The sequence below is a fragment of the Lepidochelys olivacea genome (genome assembly GCF_965140295.1).
Source record: "Lepidochelys olivacea isolate rLepOli2 genome assembly, chromosome: 1".
Classification (NCBI taxonomy): Eukaryota; Metazoa; Chordata; order Testudines; family Cheloniidae; genus Lepidochelys; species Lepidochelys olivacea.
Window position 1 is genome coordinate 209884945 of NC_140411.1, and position 16145 is coordinate 209901089.

Sequence of the window (16145 nt, forward strand, 5' to 3'; positions counted from 1 at the left end):
AGGCTAACTTTAAAAAATTAAGGAAATTATTTTGGGAAGTGGATTGGATTGAAAAACTTGTGGATCTAAAGGTGGAGGAGGCCTGGGATTACTTCAAGTCAAAGTTGCAGAAACTATCAGAAGCCTGCATCCCAAGAAAGGGGAAAAAATTCATAGGCAGGAATTGTAGACCAAGCTGGATGAGCAAGCATCTCAGAGAGGTGATTAAGAAAATGCAGAAAGCCTACAAGGAGTGGAAGATGGGAGGGATTAGCAAGGAAAGCTACCTTACCAAGGTCAGAACATGTAGGGATAAAGTGAGAAAGGTCAAAAGCCATGTAGAGTTGGACCTTGCAAAGGGAATTAAAAGCAACAGTAAAAGGTTCTATAGCCATATAAATAAGAAGAAAACAAAGAAAGAAGAAGTGGGACTGCTTAACACTGAGGATGGAGTAGAGGTTAAGGATAATCTAGGCATGGCCAATATCTAAACAAATACTTTGCCAAAGTCTTTAACGAGGCTAATGAGGAGCGTAGGGATAATGGTAGGACGACAAATGGGAAAGAGGATATGGCGGTAGATATTACCACATCCGAGGTAGAAGCCAAACTTGAACAGCTTAATGGGGTTAAATCAGGGCCCCTGGATAATCTTCATCCAAGAATATTAAAGGAACTGGCACATGAAATTGCAAGCCTGTTAGCAAGAATTTTTAATGAATCTGTAAACTCAGGGGTTGTACCGTATGACTGGAGAATTGCTAACATAGTTCCTATTTTTAAGAAAGGTAAAAAATGTGATCCAGGTAACTACAGGCCCGTTAGTTTGACATCTGTAGTATGCAAGGTCTTGGAAAAAATTTTGAAGGAGAAAGTAGCTAAGGACATTGAGGTCAATGGTAACTGGGACAAAATACAACATGGCTTTACAAAAGGTAGATCATGTCAAACCAACCTGATCTCCTTCTTTGAGAAAGTAACAGATTTTTTTGACAAAGGGAACACAGTAGATCTAATTTACCTCGATTTCAGTAAAGCATTTGATACAGTTCCACATGGAAAATTATTAGCTAAATTGGAAAAGATGGGGATCAATATGAAAATTGAAAGGTGGATAAGGAACTGGTTAAAGGGGAGACTACAGCAGGTCACGCTGAAGGGTGAACTGTCAGACTGGAAGGAGGTTACTAGTGGAGTTCCTCAGGGATCGGTTTTGGGACGAATCTTATTTAATCTTTTTCTTACTGACCTTGGCACAAAAAAGTGGGAATGTGCTAATAAAGTTTGCGGATGACACAAAGCTGGGAGGTATTGCCAATACAGAGAAGGACCGGGATATCATACAGGAAGATCTGGATGACCTTGTAAACTGGAGTAATAGTAATAGGATGAAATTTAATAGTGAGAAGTGCATTTAGGGATTAATAACAAGAATTTCTGTTATAAACTGGGGACACATTACTTGGAAGTAACAGAGGAGGAGATGGACCTCGCAGTATTGATCGATGACAGGATGACTATGAGCCGCCAATGTGATATGGCTGTCAAAAAAACTAATGCGGTCTTGGGATGCATCAGGCGAGGTATTTCCAGTAGAGATAAGGAGGTGTTAGTACCATTATACAAGGCACTGGTGAGATCTCATCTGGAATATTGTGTGCAGTTCTGGTCTCCCATGTTTAAGAAGAATGAATTCAAACTGGAATAGGTACAGAGAAGGGCTACTAGGATGATCTGAGGAATGGAAAACCTGTCTTATGAAAGGAGACTAAATGAGCTTGGCTTGTTTAGCCTAACTAAAAGAAGGCTGAGAGGAAATGTGATTGCTCTCTATAAATATATCAGAAGGATAAATACCAGGGAGGGAGAAGAATTATTTAAGCTCAGTACCAATGTGACACAAGAACAAATGGATATAAACTGGCCTTTGGGAAGTTTAGACTTGAAATTAGATGAAGGTTTCTAACCATCAGAGGAGTGAAGTTCTGGAACAGCCTTCCAAGGGAAGCAGTGGGGGCAAACGACACATCTGGCTTCAAGACAAAGCTTGATAAGTTTATGGAGGAGATGATATGATGGTATAGCCTAATTTTGGCAATTAATTGGTCTTCGACTACTCGCTGTAGACATGCCCAATGGCCTGTGATGGATTTTAGATGGGGTAGGATCTGAATTACTACAGAGAATTCTTTCCTGGGTGTCTGGCTGGTGAGTCTTGCCCACATGCTCAGGGTTTAGCTGATCGCCATATTTGGGGTCAGGAAGGAATTTTCCACCAGGGGAGATTGGCAGAGGCCCTGGGGGTTTTTTGCTTTCCTCTGCAGCGTGGGGCACGGGTCACTAGCTGGAGGATTCTCTGCACCTTGACGTCTTTAAACCACAATTTGAGGACTTCAATAGCTCAGACATAAGTTAGGGGTTTGTTACAGGAGTTGGTGGGTGAGATTATGTGGCCTGCATGGTGCAGGAGGTCAGACTAGGTGATCATAATGGTCCCTTCTGACCTTAAAGTGTATGTTTCTGTGATAGAGTATGTCCTCCAAATTTAGAAGATTATATTGATTTTGTTTGCTTTCATTGTAAATAATTGTTGCACTCTAGAAGTAATAGGAATTGTCTAGCACAAAGAAGAAGAAATGTTAAAAGATATAAAACAGGGTATAACTTTGGGATATTAAGACATATTGCTTAAAAGGGGAGATTCCAGTTGATAGTAGGAGCTAATAATGATAGTCAATCCTTGAAATGAACCAAATTTAAAAAGGTTTCAGAGTAACAGCCGTGTTAGTCTGTATTCGCAAAAAGAAAAGGAGAACTTGTGGCACCTTAGAGACTAACCAATTTATTTGAGCATGAGCTTTCATATGAGCAGCTTAAAAAGCTGCTCATATGAAAAGGATTAAAGAAATTTGTTATACATGAATGCCATCTACTGGATACCAATGGAAGCAGCAAGAAACTGAAAGAGCTAAACTAAGCTCTCACTTGGCATGGGTCCAATAGCAATATGTGGTTGGCTCCCTCCTATGAGCCCTGAAACTTGGGTATATAAACTGAAGACACCACGTGATGAAGAGAACTGACTGAACCCAACACAAGAAAGTGCAGAATCCTAAGTGCAAGTGACCGATGCCCATCCCAGATGTGTGGAAAGGACTCTCCCCCCGTCCCAGGGTTAAGAGGGTAACAGGAAGTGGTGAGATTTCATTTCAATGATTGTATTTCCCTTTCTATTCTTTGACATAAAGGACCGTAGTTATCTTGCTGAATCTATACTCTAGTGCAGGAGTGGCCAACCTGTGGCTCCAGAGCCGCATGTGGCTCTTCAGAAGTTAATATGCGGCTCCTTGCATAGGCGCTGACTCCGAGGCTGGAGCTACAGATGCTAGCTTTCCAATGTGGTGTGGGGTGCTCACTGCTCAACCCCCTGCTCTGCCCCTGGTCCTGCCACCACTCCACCCCTTTCCCCAAGGCCCCTGCCCCTTCTCCCGAGCCTGCCATACCTCGCTCCTCCCCACTCTCCACCAGAGCCTCCTGCACACTGCAAAACAATTGATTGCGGTGGGCAGGAGGTGTGGGGAGGGAGGGAGAGGCGCTGATCGGCAGGCCTGCCAGTGGGAGGGAGGCGCTGGAGGCTGGAGGGGGTTAGCAGATGAGGGGCTGCTGACGTATTACTGTGGCTCTTTGGCAATGTTCACTGGTAAATTCTGGCTCCTTCTCAGGCTCAGGTTGGCCACCCCTGCTCTAGTGAGACGTCAAGTAACCATATTTTAGATTCTAACTCCTATATAAGTCCAAACAAAATGGCCTAAGAGAGATTGAAAACAATTACTTTAAGCAATAGCTTTTAATATTCTAAACCTGTCCCTTTTGAACCGATCCATTCAAATTTACTAATCACACTCTTCAAAGTGTCTTAAAGATAAATACATCCTTGGAAGTATGATAAATATGTTAGGTATTAAGAATTGTAAGTAAATGTAATTAGAAATCTTGGGAATTTGCCTTATTCTTGGATAGAACGGCTGAATCTCAACTTTAGTCTGTGATGATCACTTGCGAGAATGTATTGTACATGTAGTACACACAACTGGTTTCATCTACATTTGTGTGGTCAACTGTTTGTTCTGGATGAATTAATGCATTGTTGGTTGGTAAAGAATAGCAAGGGTCCTGATCTGAGAAATACTGTTCAAGTTAAAATTTGACCTACCAAGAACCCAGCGTTCAACTAATAAGCCAACGCTCTTTGGACGCAATAAAAAAGGGTTATCCCATTTGATTCCATTATATATTGGTAAACCTAGTTTGTTAGAGTTCAGCTTTAAAATCTAACTGGCACCATGCATGGCAAATTCACAAATTGATCCCCTTTCAATCTTACAACTCCCAGGTACACCTGAAGTCAATGGGAGCTGTGCTTTGAAAATATAAAGTGCTGTATACTGCTAAGTACTCTGAAAAATCAGGTCCTAGGTGTCTCTGATTGAGTGCCCAAATTAGTGGGTATTTTTGAGCTTGATTTCTCTGTGCCTCTGTTTCCCATCTGTAAAACGAGGATAATACCACCTCCTCATCTGACAGGAGCACTGTGAACATAAATTCATTTATGTTTGTGAAATACTGATACTATAACAATAAGTGTAATAGAAAATGCTATTGGGAAATTAATAATTCTGTTTTCAGAGCAGGGTTTGAATAGTAAATAAGGCCTGGGGCCACACACTGAAAAATAAGTAGAAAACAAAATACGGAATTAATGAACACTGTTCATCTTGTGCACTGAATGAGGCAGCAGCAACCTTAATTCTGGCATCTCCTAATTTTTCAGTATTTAATAATTTTCCCAGTAATGTTCTTTCAATGTATTTTTGAATGTGTAATAAAAATATAAAGTGAATGTTTACATATTGATATTATCATTAACCAAATGCATGAACTGAAAGGTTAAAACAATACTTATTCAAAATACCTTAAATGATCTTTCCCATGCTTTCTAGTGCTTAGGGTTTTTTATGGGTTATGTTCATGTTATGGTGTACATATAATTATAATAATCACTGTATATAATTATAATAATCAAATCTATAAAGTAATAGTATTGTGTGGGACAGTTCCTTGGTTACATAGATGTGAGTTGAAATTTATGTAACTCACACAGGCATTGTCTACACTTGTGGTATCATATAGGGTACACGTAGCCACACACCACAGTGAAAAGCAGGCTGCATCCATACTGAAGAGTGTAGCTATATACAGCAGTGAAAGGCTCCAGCAGGGGGGAGCTGTTATCTATTAGTTCATGCATATGGCCACTAGGTGGAGGCACTGACTGCAAAAAATCCAGGGGCTCATTAGCCCTAAATTCGGTCACTGAGCTCACAACAAGAGTGGAATAAGGGGATCTCCACTGGGGATTACAAGTGCCCGAGGAGGGGGCTACATTTAGATACTATTGCAGAGTTGTAGGCTTCTGTATGGTTTCATTTGCACAACTATGTGAGCAACACAGACCAAAGGAGAAATATAAAACTTCTCACGTCTCAATGATCATGAGACTTCTCCTGGTATGTCCTCCTCTAACCCATTCCCCTTCCCCCTGGTGTCTTCCCCTCTGCCTTATGCTCTTATTTTCCCTTCAACCCTCTCCCAGTGTCCCTAACCTTTAGCTCCTCTCTGTCTGTTGACACCACCTCTGATCCTCTTCCCACTCTCTGGGTGCCTCCTTTCCCCTCCACCTTGCAACAGAAACTATAGTATGGGTTACAATTAGGGCTGTCAATTAATCACAGTTAGCTCACATGATTAACTCAAAAAATTAATTGTGATTAATTGGAGTTTTAATCACATTGTTAAACATCAGAATACTAATAGAAATTTATTAATATTTGCGGATGTTTTTCTACATTTTCAAATATATTGATTTGAATTACAACACAGAATACCAAGTTTACACTGCTCTCTTTATATTATTATTTTTATTACAAATATTTGCACTGTGAAAATGATAAACAAAAGAAACAGTATTTTTTAATTCACCTCATACAAGTACTGTAGTGCAATCTCTTTGTTGTGAAAGTGCAACTTACAAATGTAGATTTTTTGTGTTACATAACTGCACTCAAAAACAAAACAATGTAAAACTTCAGAGCCTACAAGTATACTCAGTCCTATTTCTTGTTCAGCCTATGCTAAAACGAACAAGTTTGTTTACATCTACAGGAGATAATGCTGGCCTGTTCTTATTTACAGTGTCACCAGAAAGTGAGAACAGGCATTTGCATGGCACTTTTGTAGCCAGCATTGCAAGGTATTTACATGCCAGATACGCTAAACATTCGTATGCCCCTTCATGCTTCAGCCACCATTCCAGAGGACATGCTTCCATGAGTTAATTAAATTTGTGATTGAACTCCTTGGGGGAGAATTGTATGTCCCCTACCCTGTTTTACCTGCATTCTGCCACACATTTCATGTTATAGCAGTCTCGGACGATGACCTAGCACATGTTCATTTTAAGAACACTTTCACTGCAGATTTCACAAAACGTAAAGAAGGTACCAGTGTGAGATTTCTAAAGATAGCTACATCACTTGACCCAAGGTTTAAGAATCTGAAGTGCCTTCCAAAATCTGAGAGGGATGAGGTGTGGAGCATGCTTTCAGAAGTCTTAAAAGAGCAACACTCCGAAGTGGAAACTACAGAACCAGAACCACAAAAAAAGAAAATCAACCTTCTTCTCTCATCTGACTCAGATGATGAAAATGAACTTGTGCTGCTTCGCACTGCTTTGGATTGTTATTGAGCAGAACCTGTCATCAGCATGGACGCATGTCCTCTGGAATGGTGGTTGAAGCATGAAGGGACATATGAATCTTCAGCACATCTGGCATGTAAATATCTTGCGACGCTGGCTACAACAGTGCCATGAGAACACCTGTTTTCACTTTCCGGTGACATTGTGAACAAGAAGAAGGCAGCATTATCTCCTGAAAATGTAAACAAACTTGTTTGAGTGATTGGCTGAACAAGAAATAGGACTGAGTGGACTTGTAGGCTCTAAAGTTTTACATTATTTTATTTTTGAATGCAGTTTTTTTTGTACCTAATTCTACATTTGTAAATTCAACTTTCATGAATTTACATTAGGTGAATTGAAAAATACTATTTCTTTTGTTTTTTACAGTGCAAATATTTGTAATAAAAAATAAAATATAAAGTGAGCACTGTAAACTTTGTATTCTGTGTTATAATTGAAATCAATATATTTGAAAATGTAGAAAACATCCAAAAATATTTAAATAAATGGTATTCTATTATTGTTTAACAGTGTGATTAATCGTATGATTAATAACAATTATTTTTTTAATCATGCAATTAATCATAATTATTTTTGTTAATTGCTTGACAGCCCTAGTTACAATTACTTCTCACAACATCTTCTCTGCCTCTGTGCACAACAAAGTGGGTGGTGATCAAGCGAGCCAACTGGACCTGTGGTTAGTCATGCCCAGATCCTCAAGTGTGCCAGAGCTCTGATCTGAACACCGGAGGGGGTGAGGGAAGGTTGCTGCATGCCACCTTTGTGTTTTGCTGAATCCCAGAGCTGCCAGGAGCACTTCAGCCTGTAAGAAAACTTAGTGCTGCTCTACTTTAGGCCAGTTTTTGACGGCCACCTAAAGGTTGTTACACCAGTAAGGATCACCGAAGAGCACCTCTACAGCTTCTTTGGGCTCCAAATGGGATATAATGTAGGCATGCATTAGCCCAATGACATTTCAAGCAAAGTACTAGTCAGAATAATAATAGCTACAACATAGCACATTCACTCTACTTATTCTGTTGCACTTGATGAATGGCAATGATAGCAAGTAAACTATTCAGCATCTTACAGAAAGTGAAGCTAGACGTTCACTCAGGCTTTGATTTCCTTCCAGTCTTCTCAAATAATGTCCAGTAAAGTGAGTTCATCCTCCCATTCTTCAGTAGAGTACATTTATCTGTTTTCAACTAAACTAACTTTATTTACCTGGTATTATATGTAAGCAGTGTCAGGATGAGCTCCACCCTGACATCTGGTGGTGAGGTGTGGCAAGTTGTGGAAAAGAACTTCAGGGGCCGATCTCATTTGCATAGGCACACCCACCACGCCTAGAATGAGACCATAGCTGCCCAAATGGTCACTTTGGCTGCTGTGGGATCCCCAGTGTCTCTGTTATTGGGGCAGGAAGAATAAATTGTTATTACCCTGATTATGGGAACTGTGCTTGGAACTGTACGTGGCCTTTTGTTACGATGGAGGGATTCACCATCATCTAAGTAGCACTCGCTAGGCAAGGGTCATGGGTTCCAAAACTGTGTGAATGGAGAGAGGCTGGGGACAAGTATTAATACTTGGTGGCATGGGCCCCTTGGTGAGGGCCTTACATGCTGATTGCACTTCCTCCTCTCTCCACTGTGGAATATCAGAGCTAATTTTGATTTCATTAGAAGTCTAGTTATAGGCTGCTGAGCTCACTTTGGGCTGACAGTGCACCAGCACTGGGGCTCCCCTACTATAAGCTGAATTCACCTAAGAGCTGAAATCACTGAGTGTTGTGTTAAGTAGTGGGGGAGCCTGAAGATATATTGTGGAGCAGTTTGCGGGATGGCTGGTGAAGCAGTTCGACACGGAGCAGTGTGTGGATGGCAGGAGCTGCTTGTGGGCCGTGGAGCTGAGTGAAGGAGTTCGTGGGGCGGCTGGCGGAGCGGAGCGCAGCTGAGCGAAGGAGTTCGTGGGGCAGCTGGTGGAGCGGAGTGCAGCTGCGCGAAGGAGTTTTGTGGGGCGGCTGGCGGAGCGGAGCGGAGCGCCGCTATGGAGCTATGGGGCGGTCAGCTTCAGATCATGTAAGGTGCCTCTTACCCCCGTCCCATTTCCACCCAGGTTGGGAGGTAAAGCTCCGCCGATAAACTTTCGAACTCTGGGGCTGCCCTGACCAGGGACAGAGACTTTTGGGGCATTGGACTTTTGGGGTTGCTGGACTCAAGAACCAAAGGGAAAAGGGCATGCCCCAATTTGCCTGGGGTGGGGTTGTTTTTGCTCATGGGTTGTGTTATGAATCCGGTTGGTGGTGTTTCCCCAACATAATGCCACATTGTTTCTCTCTGTTATTAAAAGACTTTTGCTACACTCAGACTATGTGCTTGCGAGAGGGGAAGTATTGCCTCTTGGAGGCGCCCAGCGGGGGTGGTATATATTTGTCCCAGGTCACTGGGTGGGGGCTCGAGCCGGTTTGCATTGTGTTATTGGAATGGAACCCCTAGATATTGAACCCGGCCCTTGTTGCTGCCAACTCTGACGGGCAGAAGGGTTACATATAAATAAGAATTGAAATAATTATTTCATTACTTGCAACATGTCATGCCTTGCATCTAATTAGTGGACTATTTTCGATGATTACTCTTTATAGCAGTGATGGTGACACACTGACCTGGCTCACTCTGCTGCCCTTCCAAAGAGTTGATCATTTCTTGTCCTTCACTTTCTATCAAGCTTTTCTTGGGGTCTGTGATATGAATGAAGAAACTGTGGTGATCCTTTACCACCTTCATTTTTACCAAAGTTGTCCCTGAAAACAATGAAATACAGCCATTTGTAAATGGCTTGCTTTTGTGCCTGCAGTTACAGATTGGTGATGCCAACAAGTCAAACAGAGAAATTAGTTAAGGTGCGCCAAATTGCTTAGTAGGAGTAATAGGACAAAATTAAGAATAGGAAATTTTAGATTGAATATCAGAAAAATCTTCCTGACAGTCGGATCTATTAGGATGTGAAATAATCTTCCAAAGGAGGTTGTAGAAGCCCCATTTCTTGGGACATTTAAATCCAGATTGGACAAATCACTGGAGCATGTAATGTAGGGAACAACCATGCACTGGTTGCTAAAGGATGGACTAAATAGGACCTAGTTGGTCTCCAGTTCTAATTTTCAGATTCTCTGGTTATCCACCAATTGTTAAAATATAACAACAAAATATCAACATTATGATAATACAGAAATACAGTGCAATTAGAAACTATGCTCCAAGTTGCCTAAGAAATCATTAATTTAATACAGAGATGTGAAAAGAACTTTATTATAACTGAAAGTAGTCTTAGAATTTTGATACTGAAGAGCAATGATCTAATCAGTTCTACAAACATAATAATTATAAAAAGTTCTCAAGTTAAGAGAACTTTTAAATGGTGTCCTATTTCATGAATATTGTTTTCAATTGCACATGCACCCCATCAATCAATAATAAAATGGAATGAAATATAAAGAAAGGAAGACTCACCTTTTTCAAATTTTATCTTTTCTGCTTGGATCTGTCCTCCGTCAGTGGGGAAAAGATATTGACTGGTCCCTGAGACTTGAATGAGATCCTCCCCAACATTATAGCCAAGAAACTGGAAAAAGAAATGTCAGACTATGTGTGGATTGGAAAGGCAGAAGGCATGAAGGAGGCAGATGGAAGACAAGCAAGATTGCTCTCTTCTGGTTATTTTTTTTTTTTTGTTCAGCCATTCAATGCTATTATACAGTGATTAACATGTAGAATTGTTAGATATTGGCATAGGAAATAGTAGCTTATTTACACTGATACCACTTTCAAATGACTTTAACAAACTATGGGGAAAATTATTCTCTATTACACCAATACACAACCCTATTATTATTAATGGGGGTATCTGGTTACAAGGGAAAGCAGAATTTGGCCCTATATGAACATTTAAAATCACTGCTTCACTGATATGCAACCATCCCTGGGGTTAGAGAGTGGTAGATAGGTTGTTTGCTCACCATGTAATAGGGATGAAGGAGAAATTCTGGCCAACCACACTGAGAGAAACTATTACTCTGATGAAAATAGCTATAGGATCTTTAAGATCCAGATGAAGCGGACAGAACTTTGGTTTTCAAGGTCTTACCCAAAATATCCAAGAATACTAAATGGCATAGAGCTTGACTTATCTACAGTGGAAGGCCTAAATTGACTTAAAGGTATTTAAGCCTATGCCTGCAGGAGCTCTAGACCTTTAATATCTGATACTTAGGGTATGTCTACACAGCATAGTAAGCTTGGGTCTGTATGACCTGCACCTATGAACTCAATTCAGAGTAGCAGCCGTGTTAGTCTGTATTCGCAAAAAGAAAAGGAGTACTTGTGGCACCTTAGAGACTAACCAAATTATTTGAGCATAAGCTTTCATGAGCTGTAGCTCACGAAAGCTTATGCTCAAATAATTTGGTTAGTCTCTAAGGTGCCACAAGTACTCCTTTTCTTTTTATGGACTCAGTGTTTCCAAGCTCACACTTCAGCATCCACACTGCACTGGAAACCCAGGCCTCATGAACGTGCTGGCATGTCCACGTTGCACTACGCAGACCAAAGTCATAACTTCAGCTTCTTGGGGTTTATGCCATTGTATCCCAGGGTTCCTAGCACCCTCGCCAGCTGTAGCTGCTCTAGGGCTTAGTTCATAGTTGCTTATGGGAAAACTTATCTGTTCATCCCGTGGGAGCTGTGTTTTGGGTGGTAAACCATTTTGTGTCTGCACATTCCCAGCAGATGGAGCCATCAACACTTCTCCTACTCACTTTGTCAGTCCTATTTCGGAAATGAGGCAGAGCATCTCCAAAATGCTGGTGGATTATTTAAGCAGCAGTTTTTGACCTGCCAAAGGCACCTCTCAGAGCCATGTATTGACATGCCAGCCATGACCCAGCTGAGCTGTTCATGCCTGTTGCCTTAGCTGAACATTTCACATATGTAGCCTGGCACTTCCAGAGCAGGGCCACAAACAGACTGGTAGCATCACACTGCCATGTGCACCTGGGATGACCAGCAGTGGCTACACAACTTTTGCATGAAGAAGCAGATGTTCCTAGAGTTTGTGTTCACTTGCCCCAATGTTCCACCATCATGACACCCACATGAGGGATGCCATACAAATCCTGAAGTGGGTAACTATAGCCATCTAGAAGCTGGTTACCCCAACTGCTACAGGGTCCATGGCTAGCCAGTTTGAAGTTGGCAAATAAACTGTGGGGGTTGTGGCAGAGGTTTGTGAGGCCATCAGGAATGTGATGTAACCCAAAGATGGTGGGAATTACAAATGTTCCTGAAATAATTGCTAGCTTTGAGGAAATGGGGTTTTCAAACTGTGCTGGGGCCACTGATGGGACTCATGTGCCTACAGTTTGCCTTCTGCAAAGAGCATGCGTACTTAACTGCAAAGGGTACTACTCCACCATTATACAGGTCCTGGTCAACTGCAGGGGCAGATTCATGGACACTGGCAAGGTGTATGATGTCAGGGAGTTCCACAGTTCAGGACTTTACCTTCATGGAGAAGCTGGAATATTATTCCCACTGAATGACACTGTCCCTACTGTTATTCTAGGGAATGCTGCTTACCCTCTGTTGCCATGACTTATGAAATCTTATCCTGATTTCAGAGGACCTGGCAAAAGAAGTTTCAGCTACACACTCAGTAGCTGTAGGATGGTGGTGGAATATGCGTTTGGCAGATTTTATTGATGGTGCCTTCAAAACCATTTGGATGCCAGTGTCATCAGTGAAGTCCGCATTATTGGGGCGTGCTGTGTTCTGCATAATGTCTGCAAGGACAAGGGGGAATCTTTTAGCCAGCAGTGGACTCAAGACACTGATGTGTTTCAAAATTGGTACACACAGCTATATAGTGCACCTGTCATGACTGGTGATGGATCCAGATGCGCCATGGAAATCAGATATGTTTTGTTTGCCTGCATAATAGGTTTGCACAGTCCCTTGCATGAGGGGGAATGAAATGATATTTGAAAAATGTTTATTATTAAATGCACTGAGAATGAGCATTTATTAGTTTGTGCACTTTTAACATTACATATAATAAAACTTGTTACTGTAGCCTTGTGTTAAAATTCAACACTTTATTTTACACATCTATTTACATACCAGTATAAGAACCAGAAAGGCAGACCAGCCGCAATCAAAATGTACCATACAATAACCAAACTCATTGCCAAAACTCTGAAAGGTGCATGTTACCAAATGACATGGACAGCTATTTCTGGGTATTCCCTGTCCCTCCATTCTCCTTGGCCTTTCGGGTGCATTTTACATGTGAAGGCTGCAACTGGATTGGAGTGGATTAATGCACAGGGTATAATGTCTGTTCCATGTGCTACTGTTCATTGTCTGTGAGATGGTCCAGGCAACCACTGAACTGTTCCAAGGCTGCAGAGTCTGCAGCACAATATACCATGGAGAAGATTCATGATGTGTGGCTGGTGCAGGAGTTATAAGTGGCAGGGGAGCCTGCAGTCTGGTAGCCATAAGCACAAGTAATCACTTGAACAACTCCTGCTACTCCTGTCTTCCCCCCTCAACCTGGGATCATACTCCATGAATCTCTCAACTAATCTCTCCTCGCATGTGCAGCATCATTCTTTCCACCCTTCTTGCATCCTTATTCTTCTGATACTCAGTCTGGTCCTTCTGGAAAACTATCTGTTGATTTATTTTATCTAGCATTTCATCAACTCATCTCAGACTCTCTTTCTCCTTGCCTGCAGAAGATGGGTTCACTTCCCTAGGCTCTTGTGTTTGTCCTGCAGTGGTGGAACGGCCTTGAAAAGAAAATGGAATGTCACATTATTGGCTGCTTTAATTCAAGGTAAAAATGATACTTTTTATCAATGGGCTTTATTTTATTCACAGAAAAAAAACTAGTCAGTTTGGATGTCTTTTGGAGCAGCCCCGAAAGCCATTGCAAATCACGGTAAGATACACATACAAAACTCAGCCGAAATGATTTCTATAGCCTCTTCATTTTTTTGGTGGTATGTCGGGGGGGGGTGGGGGGGGGCTTTATGAGGGGTCTAATCACTAGCTATGGTTTTTCAATCCTTTCAGGCAGGGCAAGCTCTGGAGACCATTGATATTTGGGAGGTCCCTGAATGGAAGTGTGAACTTCTGTCCCAGGCCAACGGAAGACAGCCATCTGTCTATGCTAAGGAGATACTTAGGCATCTAGTGACTGACCAGCACATTTTGGAATGGAGGGGGCTCATGAGTAGGGTGACCAGATGTCCTGATTTTATAGGGACAGTCCCGATATTTGGGGCTTTTTCTCATATAGGCACCTATTACCCCCCACTCCCCGTCCTGATTTTTCACACTTGCTATCTGGTTACTCTACTCATGAGTTACAGAGATGGCCCTAATAAGTATGCCTTGCTCCAGAACATAACCAGCCACCTGGAGCTCCACCTTTGTGAGAAGTTTGCTTTCATCACCAGCCATCAATTCGTGAAAATCTGTGGTAAAATCAACAAGATGCTGAATTAGCATGGAGACCCAGTATAGCCTCCTTACAAGCACCATGCATCCATGCACATGTCTGACTGAATGCCAGCCATGGGGACTCCTCTAACACAGACAGACAGCCACCTTCTGCTGTAATTTGGGCTCATATATTTAAGCCAGCTATAACAGCCAGGCTTTCTGGGACTCAGTGTACAGGCAGTCTGGGACAGTGCAGCTGTGACTGATTTATAAGGTGCACTGTATTAGACCAGAGAGGTATGTGAGGCTGTTAATTGTGGAGCTCCCAACCCATACTTATAACTATCATTGAGCAATTAGTAAAAATTTCATGATAACTGCTTGTTTAACATTTTTCCTCATTTTGTGGTGTGCATTTTGAATTCCATGTAGTGTTGGTGGAAAGAGGGGCAAACACTACAGAAATAATGTGGGTTCCACCTTAAATGGAAGCACACCAAAATCTTGGCTTGCATTAATAACTTAATAGGGCCATAAGCCAGAAATCCCTCCCATCCATACATTAGTAACAACAAACATAGGGCAGAAACTTACCAGGCTCTGCACTTGCTCTGATGCCAGTTCTGCAGCAGGTTGCTACTCAGGGCCGTCCCCAACAGCTTCTCCAAGTACAGACCCAGGATGTGCTGTAGCTGCTCCAGCAGTATGAACTCTTTGGTTACCAGCCTCAACACAAGGGTAACTTCTTGCCCTTCACCGAATGACTGGCTTTCCTCTAGTGATGACTGTGACTGGGGAGGGTGGGGTGGTGGTAATGAAGGTGCCATCCCTGCTCAGCAGATTGTCTTGCACCACAGTGGCCTCAGTGTAAAAGAGGCAGGAAGACCGTGAGTTCCCAGAGGTGCTGTTAGAATCTTTGACCTTGAGGTAGTCTGTCTTCAGCTGCTTGATTTGCTTTCTGCATTGTTTAGCTGTGTGATCGAGACCCAACACTGTCAGCTGCTTGGATGTAGCTTTCCAGACATCTCCTGTGTTCTTGCTGAAATTGAATGTCTTGCTTGCCTGGGATCAGAGGTTAACCAGAATCCATCTGTGTTCCTCTGGACAGCTAGAAGCACCCGATGCAGAACTTCTTCTTAGTGTTGGTCATAGTTAATTTATATGAGGATTAACTGTATTTCCAGCTAAGCATTCCACATGGAAGTGAAGGGTTAAATGCTGAGCAGTTGCATTTGAACCAGGAGTTTGCTTTGAGCTCCTTGGAAGTGAGTGAGAAGTTTTGGGATGGAAGAGTTGGGAAACACAGCCCTTGAAGATTGTGGGCTAGAGTTGGAGGACTCTCCAGACCGGAGTCTGATGACCTGGCTTGAATTGTGTCCACACTGCAAAATGCCTGGGCTTTGACCCACGTCACAGTGGGCTCTGACCCACCACTCTTGCAGAGACCATGGGCCTGAGTCCAGAGGGATTCCTGGCCCAAATCAGACTGATTTCTGTGTGGATGGAAGTGCTGCTTGGGCTTAAACCTGAGTCAGGGGTAGTGTACTGTATAGACATACTCTTAGAGTGTTAAGCCATTCCAATCAGATGCTCAGCTATAAATTGCCAAGAATTAGAATAGTGGTCTCCAACAAATTCAGACTGAGATATTATATATTTTTCTGAAGTACTGTTTTGTGGCTCTGCAGTTCCATTACTCAGGTGGTGACATAAATAGAATTGTCACCCTCCAAGAATCGAGGGGGTAAAATTCTGCAGGCAGAAGCAGTACACAGGGGTTTTAAGCTGTCTAGAGTTAACTGGTGGAGAATTCCCTATTTGCAAGAGAACTCTCTGCCAGTGTATGCAGCAGG

At 42.2% G+C, this 16145-nt stretch overlaps 1 protein-coding gene across 4 annotated transcripts in view; it reads right to left on the bottom strand.

Annotated features, from left to right (window-relative positions):
* Positions 1–16145, bottom strand: part of SPAG17 (sperm associated antigen 17) — a 298248-nt gene that overhangs the window by 94188 nt on the left and 187915 nt on the right. For all 4 annotated transcript variants that reach the window (XM_084612789.1, XM_084612788.1, XM_084612791.1 and 1 more), the window contains exons 21-22: positions 10297–10408; positions 9450–9587 (exon numbers count right to left, since the gene is read on the bottom strand). In XM_084612789.1, the coding sequence (XP_084468915.1) occupies positions 9450–9587; positions 10297–10408 (250 nt within the window). The remainder of the gene's footprint in view (positions 1–9449; positions 9588–10296; positions 10409–16145) is intronic.